The sequence below is a fragment of the Lampetra fluviatilis genome, chromosome 21, assembly GCF_964198595.1.
Source record: "Lampetra fluviatilis chromosome 21, kcLamFluv1.1, whole genome shotgun sequence".
NCBI lineage: Eukaryota > Metazoa > Chordata > Hyperoartia > Petromyzontiformes > Petromyzontidae > Lampetra > Lampetra fluviatilis.
This window is the reverse complement of record NC_136295.1, coordinates 11,525,559-11,539,697: the sequence shown is the minus strand read 5'-3', so window position 1 is coordinate 11,539,697 and position 14,139 is coordinate 11,525,559. Positions and strand designations below refer to the sequence as shown.

General features: G+C 51.1%; 1 protein-coding gene across 1 annotated transcript; it reads left to right on the top strand.

The window, feature by feature from the left end:
• Positions 1 to 5,413: 5,413 nt before the first annotated feature.
• LOC144938071 (protein Wnt-9a-like) lies at positions 5,414 to 13,717 on the top strand. The gene is made up of 4 exons (XM_078865766.1): positions 5,414 to 5,699; positions 9,799 to 10,229; positions 11,295 to 11,566; positions 12,256 to 13,717. Exons 1-4 carry the CDS (start codon positions 5,419 to 5,421, stop codon positions 12,802 to 12,804), a joined length of 1,533 nt encoding a protein of 510 aa, XP_078721892.1. The 5' UTR covers positions 5,414 to 5,418; the 3' UTR covers positions 12,805 to 13,717.
• Positions 13,718 to 14,139: the final 422 nt, after the last annotated feature.

Below are 14,139 nucleotides of genomic sequence, written 5' to 3'. Positions count from 1 at the left end.
TTCTCCCATTAATAGTACATTTAGCAGACATACAATATAGATCTGCAATTTTTATTTAAAAATATAGTGAAAAAGTTTAGGCCAATTTTACTCAAAAACGACAGTGGTTAGTATGCCATTTTTTTCAGTCCCAAATTTTTCGCAATATTTCCTGATATTCTCCCATTATTAGTACATTTAGCAGATATACAATATAGAGCTGCAGTTTTTAATGCAATATAGAGTGAAAAAATTTACGCCAATTTTACAAAAAAAGACAGTGGATCGTATGCCATTTTTTCAGTCCAAATTTTTTCGCAATTTCTCCTGATTTTCCCCAATATAGCTACTATAATCACCCAGGAATGTGTTCTTAACGCTCATGACGTCACTCCACATCGACGAGCCCCCCTAATTAATATTCATGAGCAGGTGACGTCCTCCAAATGGACACCCCCCCCTCACTAATTATCATGCGCAAGTGACGTCACTCCACATCGAACAGCACCCCTCATTAATAATCATGAACAGGTTACGGGTGATATTTTCCCATTAATAGTACATTCATCAGATATATAAAATAGATCTGCAGTTTTTATAGAATTTTAGTGACAATTTTTACGCAAATTTTATTGAAAAACAACTGGTTACTATGCCATTTTTTTGGGTCCCAATTTTTTTGCAATATTTCCTGATATTCTCCCAATAATAGTACATTTAGCAGATACACAATATAGATCTGCAGTTTTTATTGAAAAATATAGTCAAAACGTTTACGCCAATTTTACTGTAAAATGACAGTGGTTAGTATGCAATTTTTTTCGGTCCCAAAGTTTTTGCAATATTTCCTGATATTCTCCCATTAATAGTACATTTAACAGGTGTACAATATAGATCTGCAGTTTTTTTTAAAACAATCACAATTTTAACGCCACATTTACTCCAATATTAGAGGAGATGGTGTACAATTTTTACACCAATTTTTCTCAAAAACGAACGGTTAGTTCGTATGCCATTTTTTTCGTTCCCAATTTTTCTGAAATTTCTCCTGATATGCTCCCATTAATAGTACAGTTAGCAGGTGTACAATATAGATTTGAAGTTTTTTTAAACAAAATTTTTACTCCAATCTTACTGAAAATTTACAGTGGTTAGTATACCATTTTTTTGATCCCACATTTTTCACAATATTTCCTAATATTCTTCCATTAATAGTACATTAAGCAGATATACAATAAATATCTGCAGTTTTTATAAAAATATATAGTGAAAATTTTTAGGCCAATTTTACTGAAAAATTACAGTGGTTCGTATGCAATTTTTTTCAGTCCAAATTTTTCGCAATTTCTCCTGATATTTGCCCATATAGCTACTATAATCACCCAGGAATGTCTGTCCTTAACGCTCATGACGTCACTCCACATCGACGAGCCTCCCTCATTAATATTCATAAACAGGTGACGTCCTCCAATTGGACACCCCCCCCCATCCTTCATTAATAATCATGAGCGGGTGACGTCAATAAATATGGAGAAATCCCCCCCTCACTAATTGTCAAGTGCAAGTGACGTCACTCCACATCGAACAGCCCCCCTCATTAATAATCATGAACACGTGACGTCCTCCAAATGGACACCCCCCCCCCCCCCCATTATTATTACCGACTATCATGAGCCAAGAACGTCTGTGTGCAACGCTCGTGACGTCACTCCACGTCGACCAGCCCCCCTCATTAATAATCATGAACAGGTTACGGGTGATATTTTCCCATTAATAGTACATTAATCAGATATATAATATAGATCTGCAGTTTTTTATTGAAATATAGAGTGAAAAAGTTTAGGCCAATTTTACTGAAAAACAACAGTGGTTACTATGCCATTTTTTTCGGTCCCAAATTTTTCGCAATATTTCCAGATTTTCGCCCATTAATAGTACATTTAGCAGGTGTACAATATAGATCTGCAGGTTTTTTTTAATAGTCACAATTTTTACGCCAAATTAACCCCAAAATGACAGTAGATAGGATGTAATTTTTACGCCAATTTTACTAAAAAACGACAGTGGTTAGTATGCCATTTTTTTCAGTCCCAAATTTTTCGCTATATTTCCTGATATTCTCCCATTAATAGTACATTTAGCAGATATACAATAAAGATCTGCAGTTTTTATTAAAATATATAGTGAAAATTTTTAGCCCAATTTTACAAAAAAAGACAGTGGTTAGTATGCCATTTTTTCAGTCCCAAATTTTTCGCAATATTTCCTGATATTCTCCCATTAATAGTACATTTAGCAGATATACAATAAAGATCTGCAGTTTTTATGAAAATATATAGTGAAAAATTTTAGGCCAATTTTGCTAAAAAAATACAGTGGTTAGTATGCCATTTTTTTTGTCCCAAATGTTTCTCAACATTTACTGATATTCTCCCATTAATAGTATATTTAGCAGATATACAACATAGATCTGCAGTTTTTATTGAAAAATAGAGTGAAAACGTTTAGGTCAGTTTTGCCAAAACAAAGACAGTGGTTAGTATGCCATTTTCTTCGGTCCCGAAATTTTTTGCAATATTTCCTGATATTCTCCTATTTATAGTACATTTATCAGATATATAATATAGATCTGCAGTTTTTATTGAAATATAGAGTGAAAAAGTTTAGGCCAGTTTGCTAAAAAACGACAGTGGTTAGTATGCCATTTTTTTCAGTCCCAAATTTTTCGCAATATTTCCTGATATTATCCCATTAATAGTAAATTTAGCAGATATACAATTAAGATCTGCAGTTTTTAGGAAATAATATAGTGAAATTTTTTAGGCCAATTTAGCAAAAAAAAGAGTGGTTAGTATGCCATTTTTTTCAGTCCAAAAACTTTCGCAATTTCTCCTGATATTCGCCAATATAGCTACTATAATCATCCAGGAATGTCTGTCCTTAATGCTCATGACGTCACTCCACATCGAACAGCCCCCCTCATTAATAATCATGAACAGATTACGGGTGATATTTTCCATTAATAGTACATTTATCAGATATATAATATAGCTCTGCAGTTTTTATTGAAATAAAGAGTGAAAAAGTTTAGGACAATTATTTCCTGATATTTCCCACAAATATGCTAAATTCCTCTTGATATGCAAATTCTTTTGTCAAGGCGCCCTTTCCCCCCCTTCCAACCCAGCTTAAATATATGCTCCAAGCATGGTGCTGTTTCATTCAGACGCTGTCGCCTCGACAGACCTGGTTTTCACCTGAGGACGGCTGCTTGCGTTGTGGCCGAAACATCGTGATAATTATTTTATTATGTTTTATTTTTATTATTTTATTACTTCCCTTCTACGTGACTTTACCGAAAGAACCAAGAAGATGAATCCATGCAGTCACGAAAGCTTTAAATCGAAATGTGTCCAGATTTTTCAAGGATCTGTGAACTCTTCACACAATCCAGTCTGGCTAAAACCAGGCTAGCCTGAATATTTCAAATCGGCGCAGACATTCATTTAGAGGGCTCCACGTTTGGCAAGCATACAGAAGGGCATGACCATGGCCGGGAAGACCCGGAGCTTTGGAAAGACAATGCCGCTCGACTGATTCGGAGCGAGACCTCGGCTGCCAGACCGAAGCTGGTCATCAGCACACTGCCAAAGTTCGGACCACTTCTCGACCCTCTCCACAACTGCCCCGTTACCGTCACAACCATCAGCAGCAGCAACAGCATCATCATCACACGAACAGTAGGGGGCGATAGCGTAGTGCGAGCTCGTCATGGTTCGTGAGCGGGTAGGTGCCTCGCAAACGGCAACTTACCCCCAACAGTCTGGTGAAGGCTATCTGGGGGATCTTTGTCTTTGTGGATGCGTTTGGAGGAGAACGAGGCATGTGCGATGAGAAGCGATGCCCCCACCGTCATCATCAGTCCTCTTCTTCCACGTCGTTATCTTAATTGCTCTCGCAAGCTAAGCAGGTGTTGAGCCTGGATAGCTCTTGGATGGGTGACCACCACCGTGGCCAATGCACAGGTGCAAGAGGCACTGCGGGCTGTCGAGGGTAGTGCAGCAAATCCCAATGTTGTTCTGCGCTCCTCGTCCGCCTGCCCACCATCAGCGACCCGCACTGACCGGCGTGGGGAAATATGGTCAAATAATTCTAGATTTGAAGCTTTCGTGACTGCAAGGATTAATATTCTTAGATTTTTTCGGTAAAGTCACGTAGGTAAAAAAATTTAATTAATAAAAGTAAAATAAAATAAAAATAAAATAATTTATTTTTATTTTACTTTTATTAATTTAATTTTTTCTTACGTGACTTTACCGAAAAAAACCTAAGAATATGGTAAAATAGACCTCGTCCAGCAGTGAATGGACAAAACACGGTTTGCATGCAACGCTGTATATAGAGGTGTGCGCCCACGTGTACTCGCGGTTGTGTGTACATGTGCAGGAAGGCAAAGATCCCCATGTTGCCTTTCACAGACACGCGCACGTTGGCTACGTACGGTGCGCAAGAAGTTCAGCGTACATGCATGCAGCACACACGCCGAACCAGATGGACTCATCATGTTCAGTGTACCACCGGTGGCTAAACTATCATCCAGACGCGACCTATACGTCCCGCCCTCGAGGTCTGCTCAGCCCCCCCCCCCCCAAAACCAACTTCATAGTATCCATATTCTTAAGTTTTTTCGGTAAAGTCACGTAGGTAAAAAATTAAAATTAAAACGTCGTGATTTTTATTTTTATTTTACTTTTATTAAATTTATTTTTTATTTTTTACCTACGTGACTTTACCGAAAAAACCTAAGAATATGAATCCTTGCAGTCACGAAAGCTTCAAATCTACATAGTATCCACCACTAGATCACACCCGCTGCGTTCAACATCATCAGCCTCATCAGCACAGGGAGAGACAAAGGCGGTTGCAGTCAGTCGCTGTCCGCCACCGTGCCCACCACGGTCCTTTAATAGGTGCTCGCTAACAGCGCTTCGAGCCTAGATTACATGAGCCACGCAAGTTCGTATGCTGAACTTCTTTCGCACCGTACATCGCCAAAGGTGCTAATCGAAGGTGCGAGGCTTTGAGTTCGGCACCATCGTGTCTGAGAGGCTTTGAACGCGCTCGGATCTGGTCGGATATCGGATGAGCTAAGCAGGGGGTTGCGCCTGGTTCCTACTCTCACGCGGTGAGATAGAGAGACACACACACACTTTGTGACCGTACTGACCGGCGTGGTGTAAAAGCCACGAGGTTTCATTTGCCCGCCCTTCGCCACAAATCGCGGCAGGAGCCTCGCGCGAGCGCAGATCGGAGGAGGAGGAGGGGAGGGAGGAGGAGGGGGAGCAAGGGGGAGTGGTGATCGGTCACGCCTCGATCATTGAGCGCCGAGAGAGAGAGAGCCAATTGTGGGGGGGTGGGGGGTGGAGGAGGGATGCGTGTATGCGCGCGCGTGTGCCTGTATGTGCCTGTGTGTATGTTTGCATATATAGAGGTTGTGAGTGGGTGTGTGCCCGCGCGTGTCTGTGTTGTGTGGGGAGCCACGACGGAGCACGGCGCGACGACTCCCCTTCTTGCCCCCACACTCTGCGAGATGCGAGCTCCGTCACCCTCGCCTCTGGGACCATGAGGGCTGACACCGCTCGATCCGCGTCTCCTGCCCCGATTCTGCTCCGATTCGCGGCCGCCTGCGCCGCGCTCGGATCCGCGGCGGCTTACTTCGGGTAAGGGACCCGTGGCACCAACTCGTAACGTGGAGAGAGAGAGAGAGGAGCGTGCTGGACTCCCGTGTGTGCCGCGTGCGTGTGGGGTGCCACGGTGGCGAGGAGATGTTAACTACCTCGCCTGGTCTACAGGAGGTCGTGGGTTAGAGCCCGACCCTGACTTCTGTTTATTTGGAGTTTGCGTGTCTCTCTCTTTCTCTCATCATCATCATCATCACGGTGGCTAGGAGATGTTAACTACCTCGCCTGGTATGCAGGGGGTCGTGGGTTCGATCCCGACCCTGATGCCTGCTCTATATTTGGAGTTTGCGTGTCTCTCTTTCTCTCATCATCATCATCATCATCACGGTGGCTAGGAGATGTTAACTACCTCGCCTGGTATGCAGGAGGTCGTGGGTTCGATCCCGACCCTGACTTCTGTTTATTTGGAGTTTGCGTGTCTCTCTCCGGGTCCTCCGGATTTCCCCTCCACATTCAGAAAGGCGAGTTGACATTTTTTGGCTACAATAAAATTCCACGCGATAAGTCACTTCGTTGAGCTATCATTTGTGATGGCCAGGTCGCTTCCGAAAAAGCGCTCTATAGCTCAGTGGGGCCTTACCTGGTAAAATAAAAAATAAAGTTTAGTTTGTGGCCACGCTGACTGCAACTGCTGAGACTGATGCGGTGGACTGCGCATTTCCATGCTGAAAGTTTAACCGACACCCCACAATCACCACTACCACCATCACCATCATCATCACCACCATCACCATCACCACCAACACCACCACCACCACCATCATAATCACCACCAACACCACCACCACCATCATCACCACCACCACCACAACCACCATCACCACCACCATCACCGCCTCTCCCCTTATAAGTTCTTATCGTCAGCTCGACGCGATGTTTTTCGCAGTCGGTTATTAATTTGTTTGGCTGCGTCGGGTGGTGGAGGGTCTTACCGACGCAATTTCAGGTTTTAAATTCGCGTTGTTTAACCAGCTGGGAGGAATCAAGAGAGACCCGGGATACACACCGATAACAATGAAGTACAACAGCAATGAAAGCAAATTAATACCAGCACAACAACAACGACGAGAACAACAACTCGTCGCATGAGATTTATTTTAAAAAACACGTACAGCTAATTCGGTGGCGTATCATCTAAAACAAAAAAGCGAATTGCCATCCAATCTCCTGCTGGGGAGTCGAGTCGTGGTGTTGCTGCCACAGTTGCTGCCGAACCCCTGTCGACGAGGTTTCAATTTGTAGCCGCGGTGTTCGTGTGTCGCGTGCGCAGAACGCCACGTGACGCCTCTCTGCTGCGCGTCCCACGTGCGTCTGAAGGCTGTGTCGTGTGTCCCTCCACCACCACCAGCACCACCACACCTGAGTTCTGTTTGACCCCCCCCGTCTTTTAAACACAGTCACACTAACAGAGCCGGACTTGTGTCTACATCAGCGGGATGATGATGATGAGTATGATTGTCACGAATGCCAGCTGTCCGATTGGTCATCATCACCACCATTCTCGCATAACGCGCGCGATCGGTATCGGCATCGTCATCATCATAAGCATCATCATCATCATTCCATCTACATCACCATGCGTTAATCTACATCATGATCGTTACCATCCTCACATTATACATCGTCTGTATCAGCATCGCTCAGTATCGTCATCTGTCACGAATGTCATCATCGATAGCATATCATCATCATCATTCTATCTGCATCAGCATCATCGTCGATAATATCTGCGACGACATATCCATCAGCGTCGAATTGAGGCTTACAACGTTACATTATAACTTATTGCGGCGGGCGCGGCAGCCTGAAACGACTGCACAAATCTACACCTCAACCTAAAAGTTTATATATCCCGCCACACACAGCCTACATGTCATGTAATTACATTTTGGTATGTGATTAAACGGGGGGGGGGGGGGGGGGGCGCCAATTTTATAGTTCGTCCCCGGGCGCAAAATATCCTAGCTACGCCACTGGGATCTGCATCAACCCTGCCACCACCAACCACCGCCAACGCCACCAACACACTGTGGAGGCGACCATTGTCACCGTGGTAAAGGTCACAGCGCCATGCCAGTCACGCCAGCCACACGGGAGCCATCCCTCACCGACACCAGCGAGCGAGCGAGCACGTGCTCTGCTCGTCGTCGTCACCATCCATGACGTCGCGGGCCGCCATCCATCGGCTTTAGCGTCACACTCCACGGGAGGCGAAGTCTATAATTATATAATTATATACAAGTGTGGTGGCATAGCGCTGGGGGGACTCCCAACCCCCCCCCCCCCCCCAAATGTGGGGCCCGGGGCGGTCGCTCCGATTCGCCGTACCACAGCAGGGCTGCTGTGGATCTTGCCGATCCGTCCCGGAGAGGGGAGGCGTGAGAGGGTGAAGTAGGCAGAGGCGAGTCCATGAGGGCGGGGGGGGGTGCGACCTTGACATTGACACGGGGTTGGATTTGACGCGAGAGGAGCGATGGGAGGATTTGGGGGAGTCTGGCACCCGCGTTCTGCGTCATTGGGAGTGTTCGGAGGTGAGGGAGGCTTGTTTGTACGTATGTTTGAATGTATGTATGTTTGTATGTATGTTTGTATGTATGTATGTTTGTATGTATGTTTGTATGTATGTATGTTTGTATGTATGTTTGTATGTATGTATGTTTGTATGTATGTTTGTATGTATGTATGTTTGAATGTTTGAACGTCTTTTCGCGCCGTAGGTAGCCAGCCGTGATAATCGGAGGTATGGGGGCAGTGCAACGAGATGTGAGAGGTGATGGAGGGATGTGTGGGGTGGTGAGGGGTGTGGTGATGAGGTGGGGGATGTGTGGGGAGGTGAGGGTTGTAGTGACGAGGTGAGGGGTGTGTAGAGGTGAGGGGTGTCGTGATGAGGTGATAGTTGTGGTGATGAGGTGAGGGATGTGTGGAGGTGAGGGTTGTGGTGACGAGGTGAGATGACGAGGTGAGGGATGATGGAGGTGAGGGTTGTGGTAACGAGGTGAGGGATGATGGTGATGAGGTGAGGAGTCTGGTGATGAGGTGAGGAGTCTGGTGATGAGGTGTGGTAACGAGGTGAGGGATGATGGTGATGAGGTGAGGAGTCTGGTGATGAGGTGTGGTAACGAGGTGAGGGTTGTGGTGATGAGGTGAGGAGTCTGGTGATGAGGTGAGGAGTCTGGTGATGAGGTGTGGTAACGAGGTGAGGGATGATGGTGATGAGGTGAGGAGTCTGGTGATGAGGTGTGGTAACGAGGTGAGGGATGATGGTGATGAGGTGAGGAGTCTGGTGATGAGGTGAGGAGTCTGGTGATGAGGTGTGGTAACGAGGTGAGGGATGATGGTGATGAGGTGAGGAGTCTGGTGATGAGGTGAGGAGTCTGGTGATGAGGTGTGGTAACGAGGTGAGGGATGATGGAGGTGAGGGATGATGGAGGTGAGGGATGATGGTGATGATGGTGATGAGGGTGATGAGGATGCGCGACCTCGTGCCGGGTGGGCCACGAGACGAGGGTCGGCAGCGCGAGCTCGGGGATCAACATCAACAACAACAACGACAACAACGACAACAACGACAACAACGACAACAACGACAACAACGACGAGAACTTTAATATTCCCCTCCATCATCATCACCACCACCACTACGAGACGACATCCCCCACTAAGTGACGGTGGCGTCGTCACAGCGCTTGTGCCAGGCTAGGTGCACATCTCTGAAGCTATCATTTCTAGGTGTGGAAGGGTAGGTGACAGGAGAACACGTGACATCGTCAGGGGTTATGGGTTGACGGGTGACTTGGCAGGTGCACCACCACCACCACCACTTGTCACCTCCATCGCAATCCACACTCACCACTCACTCACTCATGCTCCGTCACTCACACCTCACCCACTCACTCACCCACTCACCCACCCACTCACTCATGCTCCGTCACTCACACCTCACCCACTCACCCACTCACCCACTCACTCACTCATGCTCCGTCACTCACACCTCATTCACTCACCCACTCACTCATGCTCTCTCCGTCTCACCCTCTCACTCACTCATTCTCCCACCCCACTCACTCACCCCCCCCAGGCTCACAGCCAAGGAGCCTCTGCTGGTCCTGGCGATCCGAGGAGGAGGAGGAGCGGGAGCAGGGGACGGACCGGACTCGACCGGTGGCGGCGGCGTTGGTGGAGGAGGAGGCGTCTCCGGCTCCTCGTGGAGCAGCTCGTGGAGCCACTCGGGGCAGCAGTGGGGCCACGCGGGGCAGCAGTGGGGCCACGCGGGCGCTCCGCCTCTCGGCTCCGCGCGGCATCCCGCACGGAGCCGCTCGCACCTCAAGCTGTGCGACGGCCTCAAGCTGCAGCGCAAGCAGCGCCGCCTGTGCCGCCGTGACCCGGGCCTGGGGCCAGCGCTGCTGGAGGCCAGCGGCCTCGGCGCGGCCGAGTGCCAGGCGCAGTTCCGCGCCGAGCGGTGGAACTGCAGCCTGGAGGCACCGCACCGCGCCAACATCCTGAAGCGGGGTGCGTCGGGGTTGGGGGCGGGGGGGGGGCCTAGGGCGGAATGAACGTAGAGTGGTGGTGCTGGGTGATTGCGGTGTTGGTCGTGAGTGATGGTTGATGATGATGGTGGTGGGTGATGGTGGTGGATTGATGGTGGTGGGTGATTGCGATGTTGGTCGTGAGTGATGGTTGATGATGATGTTGGTGGGTGTTGGTGGTGGGTGATGGTGGTGGGTGATTGCGATGTTGGTCGTGAGTGATGGTTGATGATGATGTTGGTGGGTGATGGTGGTGGGTGATGGTGCTGGGTGATTGAGATGTTGGTCGTGAGTGATGGTTGATGTTGGTGGGTGATGGTGGTGGGTGATGGTGCTGGGTGATTGAGGTGTTGGTCGTGAGTGATGGTTGATGATGATGTTGGTGGGTGATGGATGATGGTGGAGGGCGATGGATGATGGTGGAGGGTGATGGATGATGGTGGAGGGTGATGGTTGATGGTGGATGGTGATGGATGATGGTGGAGGGTGATGGATGATGGTGGAGGGTGATGGATGATGGTGGGCATGGTGATGGTTGGGGTGGCGGTCTTCCAATGCAGTGGGGGGGGGGGGGCAAGAGGAGGTGACGATGGGAGAAGTGGATCGGGGTCCGGGGGGGGGGCACGGAGGGGAAAAGGGGGGGGGGGGTCCTGAAGACAAAGAAGGGATCGAGGGTTAGATCCCGTGGCAGAAGGTGGAATTTATGGGTTTGGGGATAAGGAGCCTGGGGGGGGGGGGGGGGTCCGTTGATAGGTTCACCTTTAACCCTGCTCCACGGTGATCACTGCTGCACACTGACCTGACCCCTCCTCCACCTCGACTCGGCTCTACCATGACCTCTACTGCTGACCTCTGCCGTACCATGACCTTTACTCCTGACCTCTGCTTCGCTCCACAATGCCCTCTAACCCTGCTTCCACCTTGCCCCCCTCCTCCCAACACACCCCACTGCACGTGTGTTCAACTTCTTTCGCACCGTACGTAGCCAACCGTGCTAATCGCCACTGCTGCCCCACCCCCCCTGTCCACCTGCCCTGCCCGGCCGCAGGGTTCCGCGAGACGGCCTTCCTCTTCGGCGTCTCGGCCGCGGGCCTGGCCCACTCGGTGTCGCGCGCGTGCAGCGCGGGCCGCCTGGAGCGCTGCACCTGCGACGAGGCCCCGCAGCTGCAGAACCGCCAGGCGTGGCAGTGGGGCGGCTGCGGCGACAACGTCAAGTTCGGCCTCAAGTTCACGCGCGCCTTCCTCGAGCAGCAGAGGCGCGGCGGCGGCATGGACGTGCGCGCGCGCGTGGACGCTCACAACTCGGACGTGGGGCTCAAGGTGGGCGGAGGGTTGGGGAGGGTGGGTGGAGGGTTGGGGAGGGTGGGTGGAGGGTGGGTGGAGGGTTAGAGTGGGTGGAGGATTAGGGAGGGTGGAGGGATAGGGTGGGTGGTTGGCACTACATTAAAGCCCTTTGGCTTCATCATCGTCATCATCACTGTCATCATAATCACCGTCGTCACCATCACTCCAACAAACTCGAATAACATCATCATCACCACCACCACGGTTTCTCCCATCATCTATTCATCACCAACACCACCCCTACCAACACCACCCCTACCAACACCACCATCGTTCCATATTCACCACCACCACCAACTATCATCATCACTTCTTCACCCGTATCCTCATCATCAACGCCACCGCAACTCCCACCCCGACCATCTGGAGTCGTGCGTCGGGTCGGGAAGCCGCGCACGAGAGGGTGGGCGGGTGGTCAGCACCACCCGCGCCCAGCCGCCTTCGTCTCCCCAACGCGGCTTGCCAGGACGGACGTGACGCGAGGTGCGGCAATCGGTCAGGTGGGGGCCCCAACTCGTAGCTCTGGCCAGCAGGCGGGGGGTCAAGGCACCCCCTGCCCCCCCCCGCCCCCCACGCTAGTTACGTTACCGGGCAGCCCTCTACCACCACGATCATCACTGCTTCATTGCCCCCCCTCCCCCCTCCCCCCTCCCGTGCCCCCCAAGGTGGTGAGGAGCGGCGTGCGCACCACGTGCAAGTGCCACGGCGTGTCGGGCTCGTGCAGCGTGCGCACCTGCTGGAGGCAGCTGGCTCCCTTCGGCGAGTCGGGGCGCCTCCTCAAGAGGGCCTACGACTCGGCGCTGAGGGTCACGGGACTCGCCAACGGGGCCACGGCCGACGGCGGCGGCTTCCCGCGGGGACCGGCGCGGCCGCCACCTCCGCCGCCAGCGCCATCCTCACCGTCATCACCATCATCATCATCGGGAGCAGCAGCAGCAGCGTCGTCGTCGTCGTCACCGCTGGAGATGGACCTCCTCCTGTTCTACCTGGACGATTCGCCGAGCTTCTGTCGGCCCAGCCGCTTCTCGCCGGGCACCGGGGGCAGGCCGTGCCACAGGGAGGGCAGCTGCGAGTCGCTGTGCTGCGGCCGGGGCCACAACACCCAGAGCCGCGTGACGCAGCGGCCTTGCCAGTGCCAGGTGCGGTGGTGCTGCTACGTGGAGTGCAAGCAGTGCGTGCAGAGGGAGGAGCTGTTCACCTGCAAGAACACCTGAGCGGTCGCTATTGGAGTCTCGAGGAGGATGGCGGTGGCGGTGGTGGTGGAGGAGGAAGGTACAGAATCAAGAGGAAGATGATGGAGGAGGTGGTGGTGGTGAAGGTGAAGGTTGGTGATGGTGGCGGAAGGTTGCGGTGATGGGGGATGAGGAGGAGGAGGAGGATGGCGACGTTTGGGGGAGTTGAGTGGAGAAGAGAGACTCAAGGGACGCACAACTGAAACATTTCCACCTCCATCAACAACAGAAGCCGTTCTCAGAGATTCCGCCTCCCACGTTCGGACGCTCTGACTGGCGGTGCGAGTGCTGTTAGCGAGCACCTATTGCGCTTGGGACGCCACGCGAGATGAGGTGCTTGGGGACTGAACCGCACGCGTCCGGCCGCCTTTGTCTTCCTTACGCCGATGTTCGCGTGACCACGTCGCCGCGGCACGGGGTCATCGTTTTAGGCCGAGTTAACCCTGCGGATGGACACGCACACGCGAGGTTGATGCGCATTGTCGCCGACGGTGGCGACGAGGGCGGCTGGAGCCGTGGCCAGGAATCGAACCCAGGTGGTCGGCATGAGCGCAGAACGCGATTGACTGCTACGCAACAAAGAGTAACAAAGATCCCCCGTGTAGCCTTAACAGACTGTTGGGGCAAGTGCTGTTAGCGAGCACCTTTGAAGGCTGGCACGGCACGCGAGGGGGTGGATGGTCAGCACCACGCCCAGCCGCCTTTGTCTCCCCATTGCTGATGTTTGCACACCGTACCCAGAGTCGACCTAGGGGAGGCCCAGCACCAGTTCAGACAATCGTCACTGATGCTGACCGTGAGCGGCATCGAACTCGGGCGGATGGGTTAGTAGCCCAATGCGCTAACTGCTGCACCACCACTCCTCCGAAGGCCACACACGGAAACACAAGACAAATGTGCCCCGTGTAGCCTTGAACAAGGGGCAAGTGCTGTTACCGAAGGCTTATTAAGCCTGGAACAACACACGAGGCGGTGCTGTGGATGGAATAACCACGCCCGTCCCTCCGTCTTTGTCTCCCCAGTTCCGACGAACACGTATAAAACACGCGTGTAGAATAACACACACACACATGCGCACGCGCTCCCACACATGAACACACACGCGTGTGTTTATTTTCTTGAGCTGCGTTAAGATGTTAAGATTCATCTCGGCGAGAGGGTCTGTAATAATGACGACTTCGACGCACTTGTCTTGAGATGGTTTCTTTATTAAGGAGCCACGTGCTGACACTTGGACAGGCGGAGACCCCCACTGCAACGGCCCCGAGTCTCCCGCGCATCTCCCCCTTACATACGGTCCGAGGCCACGCCCCCATT